The 14,041-nt window shown below is 48.2% G+C and overlaps 1 protein-coding gene across 6 annotated transcripts in view; it reads left to right on the forward strand.

Annotated features, from left to right (window-relative positions):
- The window catches only part of CHST10 (carbohydrate sulfotransferase 10), a 32,062-nt gene extending 19,261 nt beyond the window's left edge, over positions 1 to 12,801 (forward strand). For 4 of the 6 annotated variants that reach the window (XM_028516706.2, XM_028516709.2, XM_036028286.1 and 1 more), the window contains 3 exons: positions 5,966 to 6,200; positions 9,438 to 9,543; positions 10,961 to 12,801. In XM_028516706.2, the coding sequence (XP_028372507.1) occupies positions 5,966 to 6,200; positions 9,438 to 9,543; positions 10,961 to 11,498 (879 nt within the window). In that variant the 3' untranslated portion in view covers positions 11,499 to 12,801. Of the gene's footprint in view, positions 1 to 4,815; positions 4,942 to 5,965; positions 6,201 to 9,437; positions 9,544 to 10,960 lie in introns of all 6 variants that reach the window. The other 2 variants (XM_028516708.2, XM_036028288.1) reach the window with 2 other exon arrangements.
- Positions 12,802 to 14,041: the final 1,240 nt, after the last annotated feature.

Raw genomic sequence — 14,041 nt, forward strand, 5'->3', positions numbered from 1 at the left:
TCAGGCTGCTTTACACATAAACTCCAAATCATACCTTAACCACAGTGAGGGACACCCTTTTGAGATCTTTTCTCACTTTTTGGCTCCCATTCTGGATCTGGAAGGTTTAGGCTGAAATTATGCTGGAAAGAATGAAATGGATAGAACAAGTTCTAAAGATGTTTATCAGCCCAGAATTAAACCACAGAAAAGGGATAGTTCCTGTTCATAACTTACAGTATAAGACAACAAATCAGAACCCACAAAGTCTGGAAAGCATGCATCTGGTCAGAGTAATGATCTGTTGGAGTTAACTTTTCACAAGACATGGATGTCATAAAGATCAGATCAGCAGAACTCTTTTATCAGATCGGCCTGGGATGTTGCTTTAAGTGTGAGGTGTTCCAGGGAAAGGAAAGTGTGGATGGACTGTAGACACAAGAAACACACCTATAGCAAATAGGATGGTGACTTTAATGGAAAGAATTAAGGAAATTGATATTTGGTGACTTGAATCAATAAGGTAGGGTAAGAATTTTGCAAAAGGAATAAAGGGCTTTGAGACACGGGCACTGCTAGGATGCTGCAGCCCTGGGAAGAGGGACACATGTCATCCTGGCAGTCACTGTCTGCACAGACTGCTGGCCCGCAGGCGCTGTGTGCGGTGGAAGTGCCGCACCTGACTGTCCCTTACAGTTCCTGGGTTTCAGTGTGTCTGGTGTGGCAGTAGTGGGCCTGGATTTCCACGCAGTGTTCTCTGTCCCCTTCTCTGTCCTGCCCTCTCCCATTGATTCTCCGTAAAATCAGATGTGAGGAGAAAGCAAATGGAACAGTGGTCAGATGTAATTCACTCACGAGAATTGTCGATGAGCTCAGCGTGTGTTCCCCAAAGAGAGGTGATTTATGAAGGAGATCAGGTCGCATAGCTTACCACTAAAAGTTTATTTTGTATATGATGTAGTTGAATATGTGAATGGAAAATAGAAAGTAGTATCAGACATTAAAATTGGTTTTGTATACTTGCAGGGGAAAAATAGAAGGTGAATTATCAGTCAGCAAACACAATTGAATGAGAACAATTTTTTTCTTTGTAGATAATGCCTAAGCTTTAAAAAACAAATTCAGAAAGTGACAGATTTTTCTGCAGTTTCTCAATAGAACTTGTTTAGAGGTGCTGCCCTGTGATGCACTGCTCGTTAGTGTCATCTGTGATCAGGATTAGATCTGACGTTTGAAATAATTAGAACAGACTGAGAAGAGAGAGACTCTTGGATAAGCGAGTCAGAGAGGGGTTTGATGAGGGAGTGAGGTTAGATTAGGCCAAAGCAAGAAGGCAGTTTGGCTGGTGCTGGTCCCAGGAGGCCAGGGCAGCTGGCTCTGCTCCTTGGGGAGCATTAGAGGGGTGTCTGCAAAGGAACAGAGTAGGTAGGTCTGCAGGTGCTACCTCTCGCTGCCACAGTGTCTTCACTGCAGGAAGAAGCCATTATGAGCCCCTAAGACATTCTTCCCTCTACCAGGGAAACCCAGGAAAATCAATCAAACACAGGAGAGAGCAAGAGTATCCTGCAAAAGGTTATGTGTATCAGGGAGTTTGGTTGTAGCTGATCCATGAAGGAAAAGCAGGGAGCTGGGTAGTGGGGCGGAACCGGTACTATCCCGAAATTTCCAGTGTCCTCGTTCTCGGAGGCTTATGTCCTCCTCCCGCAAAGTAACTGACCCAGTTCCTTGGGGAAGACTTGTTGTTACCACTGGCCCATAAATGAACTACCTGGCAAGCCTAAAATATTTTAACAGATACAACAAGGGCATTTTCGTCCATTTAATAAAGTTTGTTTAGAGGGACCATCTGCTTTGAAATCTTGAGAAGTTCTTTGTAACTTGAAGGGAATAAATAGAGCAGCAGAAACATTTCAAAATACTGCGTAACAGGGCCATAACCAGAAGCTGCCAAAGGAGTGGGGCTGGAGAAACAGGCTACCTAGTCAGCATTGCCTTTTCCTCACCATCTACCCTCACATGCACACCCCGCACATCACACGCACACACATGCAGTGCCACGCATGCTCTTAATCAGCTAAGGCTTTCCCGGTGTCTCCACAAAAATGCAGTGACTGTATCTAGGCACAGAGTAAATATTTGTCAAATGAATGATTCTCTAGCCTAACAAAGCAGTAGAATTTTGAATTGAGCATTAACAAAAGGCCTTTGTGTTACAGATATTCTAAGTTCTGAAGCAGGGCCAAGGGGTGCCATACTTTGGAACTTGAACTTTGTTTTATCTGTGTTGCCTTTTCAAATCAGCCTTGTTTTGAGAAGGAAAATCAAATGAGCCCATCTTGGGTCCACTTTCCTTGCCAACTGCATGACTCATCTCCATGATTTACTGGGCAGTGGAAAGGCCCTGGGGAAGGCTTCAGGAAGTGGCTGGAAAGAGTGGGTGTCACTCTGTAGAAAAAAGGAGGGAGGGAAGAAGAGAGGGGCCTGTGGATAGTGAGAAAGGGACAGGCTGGCCTTGCAAGGAAATCCAGAGGGGGCTGTCGTAGATGTTTGTGGAAGACAGTGCTGAAGAAAGAGAAAAATGATGTGCTTGTTTTGTGGAGCCTCCTTTGGGTACATAAAATACCCAAATGTGGCAGAATTAATCTGTAGATCACTATGTAGACTTTTCTAGAGCTTTCCAGAAGTCTTTATAGATGCCCACATCCCTAGTCAGTATTTTTAAATCAACTTTTTTAATGAAGAATTAATAAATACTTGTGTATTTTAAAGAAACACCCAAAATTGGAAGGAAAGAACATTTCCTTTTTAAAAACCATTCATTTAGGTGTTATATGGTCTGTGATTCTATTTCCCCAGGGTAAATGCAATTATGTTTCTCTGTAATGCAGATTAAAGAGAAGGGCAGCGGTTTTTCTCAACAGCCATATTGTACCAGAAGTGTACTGCTATGGGTGAATGCTGGAGCACCTCCTAACTTAATGCTGGAGCACCTCTCCCTTCTGTCTCACCTAAAGCCCACCCCCACCCAAATGTCCTTAGGAGAGCACATTTCCTGAGCCAAGGATACAGGCAGAAAGGGCTGTTGTTTTCCAGGCAAAATCAGTGAGAGACATGCACTGAGATATCCTGGCAAAGTGATGAAAGTGCTAGAATCATAACAGGAAAAATGTTACAAACCACCCAGGTATTAAAAATGCATTGGCTACAAAGAAGTGACAATGAAGGGGGGAGGTAGACTTCTCTGCTGTATTTGATGCCAGAATACAGTGAAGCCTCTGCTTAAGACTTTTGTGGGGCCCTGGCTGGTGTGGCTCAGTGGATTGAGTGCCAGCCTGCAAACCAAAGGGTCTCCGGTTTGATTCCCAGTCAAGACACATGCCTGGGTTGTGGGCACTCACAACCCGGTGAGGGGTGCTCAAGAGGCAGCAGCACACTGATGTTTCTCTCCCTCTTGATGCGGACCCCGGCTTGTGGGGTCTGCCACATTGTAGATGAGGCATGAGAAATCCACACAGACTACCAAGTCCTGTGGAAGAAAAGGGATGGTGTGACTTCTCTCTCGAGGGGAGAAAAAGCCTCAGAGCACCTTGGCCACCCTCTCAAGAGGAGAGCACCCAACCCTTGCCTTGACAGGCTTTTATTGGGTTCCATTTGCACAGGAATAAAGTTCATCAATCATTGTCAGGCAGAAATGATTAAACAATAGATAATATTCAAAGAACTCTGAGGGCTTATTCTGAGTCAGGGTCAGATAGTTAAAGGGCCATAAAACTTTGGGGAACAAACTCACTTCCTGCTTGGTCCCTTATTATTTAAATTGAGGGTGTTAGCAAAGTAGGTTTCATAGGATTTTATGCATTCTTTCTTAGGCCTGATCGCCCTAGAACCCGCCCTTTCCAGCACAGGGCCACACCCACCTCCAGCATTGTTTCAGGCTTAAGTCAGGCTGGGGAAGTAAGGCATCCAAGAGATTAGCAGACTTCTTGCAGACAAAATGAGGACTCAGGCTATGTCAAAGCCAAGGGGCAAGAGTCCATCACCCGCTTTTGCTGTAGCCCCCCAAGTCCTTCCCTAGGGGCTCCCCATGTGCGTGCCTGTCTTAGGTCATCCCTCCCTTGAGGAATCTTACCCATCATTGGCTAACTGATCCTGCACTGGGGGCCAGGCAGGGCAAAGTAAAAGAGGAAGGGGAGATAAGCTTTGTCTCCTTAGTGGCTTATGCTCACTTATCCTTAGCCATGGGGGGGGTTACAGCTTCTGAAACCAAGCAGGGCAATTCCCAACACCCTGTCTTTCTCCCTCCTTTCCCCTCTCCCTATCTCTAAAAATGAATACATAAAATCTTTCAAAAAAAATTTTGTGGGAAGAGATGTGACTCAAGTTTTCATTCAAGTTCTGTGTGAAGGCAACAGAGGACCTGTCTTAGCTGCACATGAGCTAGAAGTTATGCCTCCTGTATACTGTGTTTCTGAGGTGGCAGAAAGCTATTAAAAGACCTATTCTAGATAACTCAGAGGAGTCAGAACTAGCACTTCAAAAATGGTGGCATCGCAGAATAAAAGAAGTATAGCCATTCCCTTGTGTAGCTGTAACCGAACCCAAGTTCAGCTGCCTGCACTATGAAAGCCAGTACTCAAGAGGCAGGTGCTGATGTAAAGGAAAGTTGTATCTTTTCAGGTGCTGGCCACATGGAAGATGGGAACTCATGTCACAAAGCCCCCGCCTGTCAGTGGAGGCAGAGGTTTTTATAAGGAGGGAGAGGGGAACAGAATAGAGAGATCAGGGGCGGGGATTGCAAGTTCCCTATGTGCAGATGAGCACAGTCCATTCTGATAGGGCAAGTGACGGTCCGGTGTGTGTCATCCTGGTTTAGCCTTCCCGGCTTCATGTCATCTCAACTTCATGTCATTCTGGATCCATGGTTGAAGGTCAGCAAATCTCCCGGAGCTGGGATGCATGAAGGTCAGTGTCTGTATCTTTTGAAGCTAGTTTCTAGGATTCTTATATAAACACATTGTTTATCTATAAGCTACATATTAGAGTCAGCACTTACAGGATAATGTCAGAAGAATCTTGGGGTGGGTTATAGTTCCGTTTTACAATTTCCCACTGTTACGTAGCTTGGATCCCAGGCTCAGAAACCTAGCCAGGGGCTGAGCTCTCAGCTGTCCCCATGGCCCCAAGCTCATTGGGTCTTTAGCACACCTGCCCCTGCTCGGTTTTTTAGGCCCACTTTCCCAGTGGGAATAGGTTTCTGGCATCAGAGCCTTCACCCCACAGTTCACATGGATTTTCCCACCTGGTCTGATAACTCCTTTGAGAACAAACTACTGCGGGAGTGCTCCAGCATTTGCTCCCAGTGACTGAACTTCAGTAAGACTGACATGACTGCCAAGCAAAACCCTCCCCTCTCCTTAACTACCCATACAGAGAAACTCCATCATACGCTTTTTACTGAGGAAACAGAGTCATGATTTCTACATTTGCAAAACATGTTGAATGACCTGAGGTTTTTATTTTTATTTTACTTAATAAACCAGACATACTGGTATACCAGAATAGCTTCGAAACAGTCACCCTGTGTGCAGCAGCCGGCCCTTAGATACGGTCCACATGTGCACACTCACAGTCACGAGGAGGGAGATGCTCAAGAGAATGAAGGCGGCAGAAACTGGCCTTCACTGAAACCCTGAGTGAGAAGTATCCTACAGTTTCCAGGAAATTATGGGTCATCATTTGTCAGCAAAGTGACCAGCAGACAGTCACCCCCTACTCCTCAGTTTGTCCAAGCTGAGGATGAAGGAACAAGAGGGTTTGCTGTCTCTGATTGAATGTGAAGGCGCATCAGGTCCACAAGGCCCTGCTCATGTCTGTGACAGGCAGAGGTGTGTGCCCAGCACGAGGCCAGGGAGCAGGGCCTCCCAAGGGGCATCCTGTCTGGTACTAATGAAGCCTTTGTGCCCTTTTGCCTCCCTGTTACCTGCAGCCTACTGGGAAAATGCTTTCAGACAGGCAGCTTGTTCAGCCCCTGGTCTATATGGAGCGCCTGGAGCTCATCCGAAATGTCTGCAGGGATGAGGCCCTGAAGAACCTCTCACACACTGCAGTGTCCAAGTTCGTCCTGGACCGAATATTTGTCTGTGACAAGCACAAGATCCTTTTCTGCCAGACTCCCAAAGTAGGCAACACCCAGTGGAAGAAAGTGCTGATCGTGTTAAATGGTGCGTGCCGTGCCTGTTGTCTGCCCCACATGACAGGCTTCGGGGTTTGCCGTGGGAAAGTCACCGTGACCTGGGTGGGGGGACAGAAGGAGGCAGAAAGCAGCCACAGGAAGGCACATCTCCTAAGAGGGGCTGATAACCTTTCAGACAGTTCTCCATCGTGTTTTTCCTACTAGCGTTGTACTTTAAAAGTTGGTGGGGAAAAGTGGACTTAAAATATTCCACCTTTAAAGTACAATGGAGTGCAGATTATTTTGATACTTTGTTATTCAGTAGCAAAGCATTATGTTCATTAGGCAGTGAGCCTGTATCTGCTGTGAGAACACGTGTGTTGCAGCGGTGTGGAGCGATAGGAGTGCCACACGTGGGCTCAGCCGTGCACGGTCTGTTGTGCAGTGTAAAGATAGGCCCAGACAGCAGGTCCGTAAATAAGTACAGCTATATTCCAATAAAATTTTATTTAGGCACACTAAAAAAAAAGTCAGTGGGGTTAATTTAGACACTGATTGTTTTCAAAAGGCCACTGCCGAGGCCACAGTCTCCTCGGTTTCCACAGCAGAGCGCCCACCTCAGGCAGCCTGCCCACCCAGTGGGTCCCTGTTCGTCTCTTCAGATTCACAGCACTGATTCCTACTAGTCACTGGCTTTGTCCTCATAAGTCAAGGCCCTGCGTTCACTGAGCTGCCAGGAAGCTACCCCCATAGCTGTCCTTCCTGTGCTGAGAAGGGCCCGTACCTCAGTGCCTGGGAGGGGAGCCCTGCCAGTGGGTGTGGGGGCCTCCTTCCCCTCAGACAGCATTCTGTGCCACCTGGATGGGTAAAGAGGGTCTCCACTTTACACCAAGCATTTATATTCAAAGTATTTAACTGACCTGTTTCAGGAAATCTGATGTGTTCTTGGAAACAGATTAGATCACTGAAAAGTGACCTCATACATTATAGTTTTTGATTATTCACTACCCTTTTCAAACACCGTGTTTATTAGTTTAAACCCCACTTACTCTGAACGGACCCCGGGTCATTATGGGCTCTGTCACACTCAACTTTGAACGAAGCATGGGTCTGATTGACATCAGTGTGACTTCTGGATGAAGAACCAGACCTGGGACCCCTGCGGAGGGTGCCCTGGGTCTCTGTCCACCAGCCCCTACTGCTGCCACCTTCCCACTGGTCAGTCTGTTGCCATTTGGCCTTTTCATTGGTTGGTTGGGGGACCGGGGAGGGAGACACTCACCTCATGTGCTTGAGCAATCTGATAGCATATTGAAATTTTGACTTTGTAGAATAAGGTTACAAATCAAATTTAAAACAACAAATGTATGAGTCTTAGAAATCTGCCACCACAGTATGAAAAGCATTAGTGTTTAAAGAAGTAACACCCACTTCCAAGGGCAGGGCAAAAACAGGAGCAGGTGTGCCAGGTGACGTATAGGCACACCTCAGAGATCCTGTGGCTTCTGTTCCAGACCACTGCAGTAGAGTAAGTGGTGCAATGAAGCAAGTCATAATCTTGTTGGTGGAGGGTCTTGCCTTCAATTTACAAAAATTCAGTTTGTAAAAAGACACAGCGTCTGTGAAGTGCAATAAAAGAAGGTACACCTATAACAGAAAAACAGATGGCCCTTGTGGCTGACTTCTGCTGGCCCTAGATGCACCTGGATGGGAACAGGCACCTGAGCAGGTCCACGTAGAAATCCACTGAGTTGGTTCACTTCCCAGTCTTGCTCATTTTAGAGCCATCCACAGCAATTGGCATACAGTTCCGGACGGGTGCTTAAACCTGTGGGGGAAGGCTGAGCTGAAGAGACAACACAGTGGCCACTGCTCAGATGGTCCAACAGATTCTTCCCTGCTGGACTCCAAGTTAACATGACAGGATTAACACAGGATGGAAGTAAAGGTTTGCAGAGGCTTGGGTAAGAGCTCAGACAGTGACGCTTTATTTCCATCGTCTAAGATGGAAAACGAATAAAAACTGCCCAACCCACCAACCCAAGGATGCAACCCCTCACTGTCGGATTCATCGGCCTGCCTTCCAGCACTACGGCTCTGGATCCTCCTGTTTTCTTAGTCACTCCTTGTCCTCCCGGGCCCCTGCTTCAGTATCTGATGTCACTCCCAGGACACTAACTTCATTCCCACACTAAACATCTGTGCCACTAGCTGTCTGGTGTTCTGCAAGGTTCCCTAGCGATGTAGACTCTGATCACCGGGGTCTGTGTGGTGTGGACGCGATGAACAAAGTCACAAGTCCTGTGGCGAACAGGAATGGCATGGCCACTCTGAGAGAGAGGGCCCCAACCCTTGCCTGGACAGGCTTTTATTGCTTTTCTGGGAGCATTACCTCAAGGGTGGCCCTCATGTACTATGCACAGGTTCACTTTAGCTGATTACCTTTTACAGATAACAAAGGAGAAGATGTTGCTAATTACTTCAAAGAAAAGGATGTTGCAAATGTAAGGGGAAAAGTGGTTGAACCAGTTATACTACTCCATCCTTGGGAGGTTTAGCACAGACTTTAGGAAGTTACAGTAAGCACCTGCTGTCTCAATTCAGGGTGAGGGAGTTTTAGCAAAAGCAAGCCTCAAAGTAGCCTGGGTACAATGCAGGCCTGGTTCCCCACAGGAAAACTGATCCATGGGCCTGGTTCTGTGTGCCGACTCACTCCCTACCAGCTTTCCAAATCAGGCTGGGCTACATTTGCCACTGCCACATGGATCGGTTCCCCATAATGTAGGAACCACCTTAGGCCCAGGGATGTGGTCCTGGGAGCACCTTGCCTCCCCACAGTAATGGGCCTGTGACGGTGCTAGGGGTGTAGACAGTGTGTTTCATGGTTCTGCTGCACTGGCATGTCCCCAGTTTCGTGGTAGAATGAGTGGTGTTGGTCTCAGGCACCCCGTCGGCATGAAGTGATCTGTTCATCATGGCAGATTCAACCCAATTCCAGTGCGTTCCAGGGATAGATATTGTCCTTTCCACTCCTTGCTCCCTCCCTTACCCACCTCCTCCCACCTTGTCTGTTTCCTCCGGTTGGCTTACAGATTACCAAAAGCTTTTTTTTCCACTCTCATCTTGTCATGTGAAGTCATCTTAGTTGGAATTAAAAGGCCTCATCCTGGATTTGGGGGATGACTTGTGTGGAACATGGGCCCAGGTCAAGAGATGGAAATCTTCTCTAAAGGTAGCACTGAGGGAAAAGGTGGCTAACACAATTTTTCCCTTGTTTACTTCCCAGGAGCCTTTCCTTCCATTGAAGAGATCCCTGAAAACGTGGTTCACGACCATGAAAAGAACGGCCTCCCTCGTCTTTCCTCCTTCAGCAACGCAGAAATTCAGAAGCGGTAGGAAGAGGTTTCTGTGGGGAGGGGCATTTTGATAAAACCCCAGGCTCAGTTCCATACTCGCCCTGCGTCCCAAGGACTCCTCGCATGGTCGAGAGGCGGCCGAGCATGTGCCCAGAGTTCAGTGCACCTAAATTCAGAAGTCTTGATGAGAACTTCAAAACAACTATCCACCCTTATCTTTGTGCAGCCCATTCAGGTGAAGGTTATATCATTTTCCTAATAGAAATGAGTGGTCGATTTTGTTTTGCTTTGGGTATGTTAAATTTTATGGACTTCTTCCTGAATATGATCATTATTTCATAAGAACGGGGTTTAGGTTGCAAGGAAACCCCACTTAGTTTTTCATTTTTTCCAAAGGCGTTATCCCTGCTTCCACAGTAGCTGCCCTAGGAGTGCTGGTGTGGGCCAGACCTAGCACAGACCGGGAGACCAGTGCCAGTGGTCACAGCAAGGATGGGCACTGGCTTTTACAAATTAGTTAGCTAATAAATTGAAAGGTTCCTTTTATGAGTTATGACATGGCCCCATACATCAATGTTTAAAAGGGATAAGAAAGTCCGGGACCAACGAACTTTGCCCTCTGTCACTCTTCAACACCTTTTCATTGGTTCTAGCCCTGGTTGCCCATTCTTCCCAACCCCCACAAACCCTTCAGGGTGTAGGTACTAGGTGCCAGAGCCAGCATCTGGGCCAGGGCTGTCCTGTTACCCTCCTGCGCTCCTATGTCTCAGGGTTTTTATGAGAGGAAATGAGTCAAGCCCTGCGGAGCATTGACAGCAGTTTCTGGCCTGGAGTGAGCACACCTACGACAACAGCGTCCTCGCCGTTTTGTCATCGCCGTCACTGCTGCAGGCCCTTTGCTCCCTGGTGCCACCATTGCCTCTCCTGCAGGCCTCCCAGGCCGCTGCTCCCGCCAGCTGGGGCCTGAAGCTTCCTTCTCCCTCTTCTCCTACCACATCCTCTCATTTTTGCTGCCCCTGGCAATTTTGAATTGAATCTTTAAAGATATAAAGTAACTTTCTCTGGCCTCAGCTGTTCCTAACTCATTCAGAATTCCTGCCCTTAGGATTTTCTGCTCAAAGACAAAACTTTTAAACACTCTTAAAGTTTCGAAATATTCAAGTAAAACAAAACATAGGTTAAATGGATGTTCTCACAGCGCCCCCAAGGGTGAGGGGGTAGTGCTGTGGCCTTGGACAGTGACGGCGTCTGAGGCTGCCTTTGCTCACCTGCAGCCGGGCCGCCAGCGGGTGGTGTGGGAGTGGATTGAGGAGGAGGCACTCCTGGCTCGTCTGGGCAAGGGCTCAGGACCCGGCGGCTGCTGCTCCGCTGCCACTGTCCACTCCTGCCACCCTCACGGCCGGCACCACCAACAGCATCCACTTAACCTCTTGTTTCTCATTTTTTTCTTTAGCTTGAAAACCTACTTCAAGTTTTTTATTGTAAGAGATCCCTTCGAAAGACTGATTTCTGCTTTTAAGGATAAATTTGTTCACAATCCCCGCTTTGAGCCTTGGTACAGGCATGAGATTGCCCCTGGCATCATCAGGAAATACAGGAGGAACCGGACAGAGACCCGGGGCATCCAGTTTGAAGATTTTGTGCGCTACCTGGGCGATCCAAACCACAGATGGCTGGACCTTCAGTTTGGGGACCACATTATTCACTGGGTGACGTATGTAGAACTGTGTGCGCCCTGCGAGATAACATACAGTGTGATTGGCCACCATGAGACCCTGGAGGACGACGCCCCTTACATCTTAAGGGAGGCCGGCATAGACCACCTGGTGTCATACCCCACCATCCCTCCGGGCATCACCGTGTATAATAGAACCAAGGTGGAGCGCTATTTTCTGGGCATCAGCAAACGGGACATCCGCCGCCTGTATGCCCGTTTCCAAGGGGACTTTAAGCTCTTTGGGTATCAAAAGCCAGATTTTTTGCTAAACTAATGGGTAGGACTGTGAATTCAGATACCCTTGTTAGACCAGAGGCTCAGCAGATGGAGACCTACGCACAGGAATGATGCTTCCTCCATCGCCCTCCTGAAGACGCCCGAGTCGGCAATGGGCCACGGGTGCCTCGGCTGATAAAGCTGCACCCTGACCGTGACGGCGCAGTTTGAACATCAGGTGCCCTGAGCGCCTTCGTCCCCCACCCCCTACCAATGCCAGTAGGTCTTTGCTGTCCTTAGGGAAAAGAACTAAACACTTAACAGTCTAAAGACCAGGAGGAAAAATTATATGACACTAGGAGTCATTTCCCTCAGCTGTCAAGGAGGCGGGTACACTGCAGCTCCCCTGGATGGTGGAGATCCCCTAGACGGGGATCGCAGGAGTAGCACACAGCACTTCCAGGGGACCTGAAAAGACTGTGGCGTGCAGAAATTGCAGGGGCTAATACAGGCCCAAATCTGCATAATAAAATTATACCCCTGGCCTTCATCTTGGCGCTGCTATAATCATAGAGGTAAACCATTCTTTCCATGACTGTCCTGTTCCTGTGACATTCAGGGGTGACCCAAGAGCACTTTTTGGCAGCCTGTCTTTTCAGAATCCATGCCTGTGTGCTACCAGTCCATATTTCTGAGCCTCTGCCAGCCAAGTGATTATCTCATTCAGCCCAAGAGATATAATTTTGGAAAGTGATGGGACTGGAGTGTATATTCTTTCCACCTGAGAAAGCGAACATCTTTAGGGGCCTTAAAGTGGCGCGGGCAAAGGAAGAGCTGGCTGGGTTCTGGAGCTCAGGCCGCTGTGGACTGGGGCGTGCCCATCCTGACTGTTGTCCCTCTTTGTCTTTGTCCCGTCTGGATGGGCAATGGGGACTTCTCTTCCTTTCTCCTCCAGGGCCCTCCCCTGGGGCTGAAGGCCCCAGGGCAGCATTGCAGTCAGTGCAATTGACTCATTTGGTTCTCGTCTCACCCATCTGCTCACCACCGGACCTGTTTTTGATGGTGCCATCACCCTGGACTCTGAGTTGGATAGTGAGGTTCACCAGCAATAAAATCCTGGGCTGAGGCAGCCTCCAATAATACATCTTCCCGGCACTGAGGAGCGAGCCACGGCCACTCTGTCAGGTGCCTTCTGACCCTGAGCGCCCTTGAGATACGGGATTGTTTCCTTGTGAAAAGTCCCAAGTGCCCATGAGCCGAGCTATTCTTCTAGGCAACCTCAACCTTCCTTTTCTCAGAAGGGCTGCCTGAGTCTGTAAATGTGAAAGTAAATTAAAATAAAAAAATATGTCCAAACCTGACATGCGCTGCCCTTCCAGGGTGGGTTCCCGAGTCCTGGCAACGTGGAGGCGAGTGCAGGAGTGCTCGCATGGCAACTGGTGATGGGCCACCGGAGGGAAGGCTCCAGTGAGGCGGCGCGGCAGCGTTGCTGTGGGGGCGGTCAGTGTGGCAGCCTTTCGTGCCCAGTGAACACACGAAGGATATAACATGGGTTATTTTTCTATAAAGTCTTGTCAAAGTCATTTCACACCTAATCAGCTGATTGATTGCCTCTTTCATATTTGAAACACACTGTGAATAATATATCTGAACTTAAGGCCTTAAATTTAGTCCTAACTTTTTTAAAAAATAGCTTTTTTTTTTTTTCCTGAAATAAGAGTTGGAAAGTTGGGTCCCCGTGTGTCCCTTAGTCCTTTGGCTTTTAGATTTAGGTCATTTTTCTTTGCATTTGGGTTGTTTTCCTAACCGATTTCACCAGGCAAGTAGGGATTGCCACCAGGACATCTGGACGCTTCACAGCATGTCCACAGCACTTGTTCCCCACCGCCACCCCCTGCCTCATGGCTCCTGACCCCCACAGCTGCCCCACCACGATCACCCTCCACTGAAGTCATTCACTGTCTTCAGTCTCCAAACCACTTCCTACCCTGGGCCTTAGGAGTAAGCACCCATTCTGCTGCTGCAGGCAGTTTTTCCCCTTGCTGCTGTGCAGGGGGAGCTTTACAAATGCCACCTGGAGCTAACCTGGCTGGTTCCTTCCAAGAAACAAACACTGCCTGTAGTGGAGACCTCCCTTGCCTGGCAGGTGTCTTCTAGGCAGCTGTCTCAACCTGTGCTCATGCCTGTCCCAGAAGTGCGGTGTCCTCAGCCCTGAGCCTTCTCAGCTGACCCTGAACCTGCCAGAGGGGTGGGGCTGGAGGGTCCCACGGACGGGGCACTAAGATGGGTTTGGGGCTGAGGTGCCACCAAGGGTCAGGGCCCACAGCTTGTTCCCGGGCAGAGACACCTCCAGGTAAGGAGATGGGCAGCTAGAGGGGGTGGCTGATAGGAAATGTCTAGGTGAGAACTCAGGAGTGACAGTAAGCCTAGATTTGAAAGAAGCATAAAAAGCAACTCTGCATTCAAGAAGAGGTCTTAAGGTATAGAGGGCTGTTCCTAAATTTACAAATTTAACATTGGGTTGACTTACTAGGCTTGTGTCATAAATCACTTTCTCTTACTGGATTTCTCTCCCATCCACACATGTTAGTTTTGTTGGTC

The sequence above is a fragment of the Phyllostomus discolor genome, chromosome 6 (assembly GCF_004126475.2).
Source record: "Phyllostomus discolor isolate MPI-MPIP mPhyDis1 chromosome 6, mPhyDis1.pri.v3, whole genome shotgun sequence".
NCBI classification, from domain to species: domain Eukaryota; kingdom Metazoa; phylum Chordata; class Mammalia; order Chiroptera; family Phyllostomidae; genus Phyllostomus; species Phyllostomus discolor.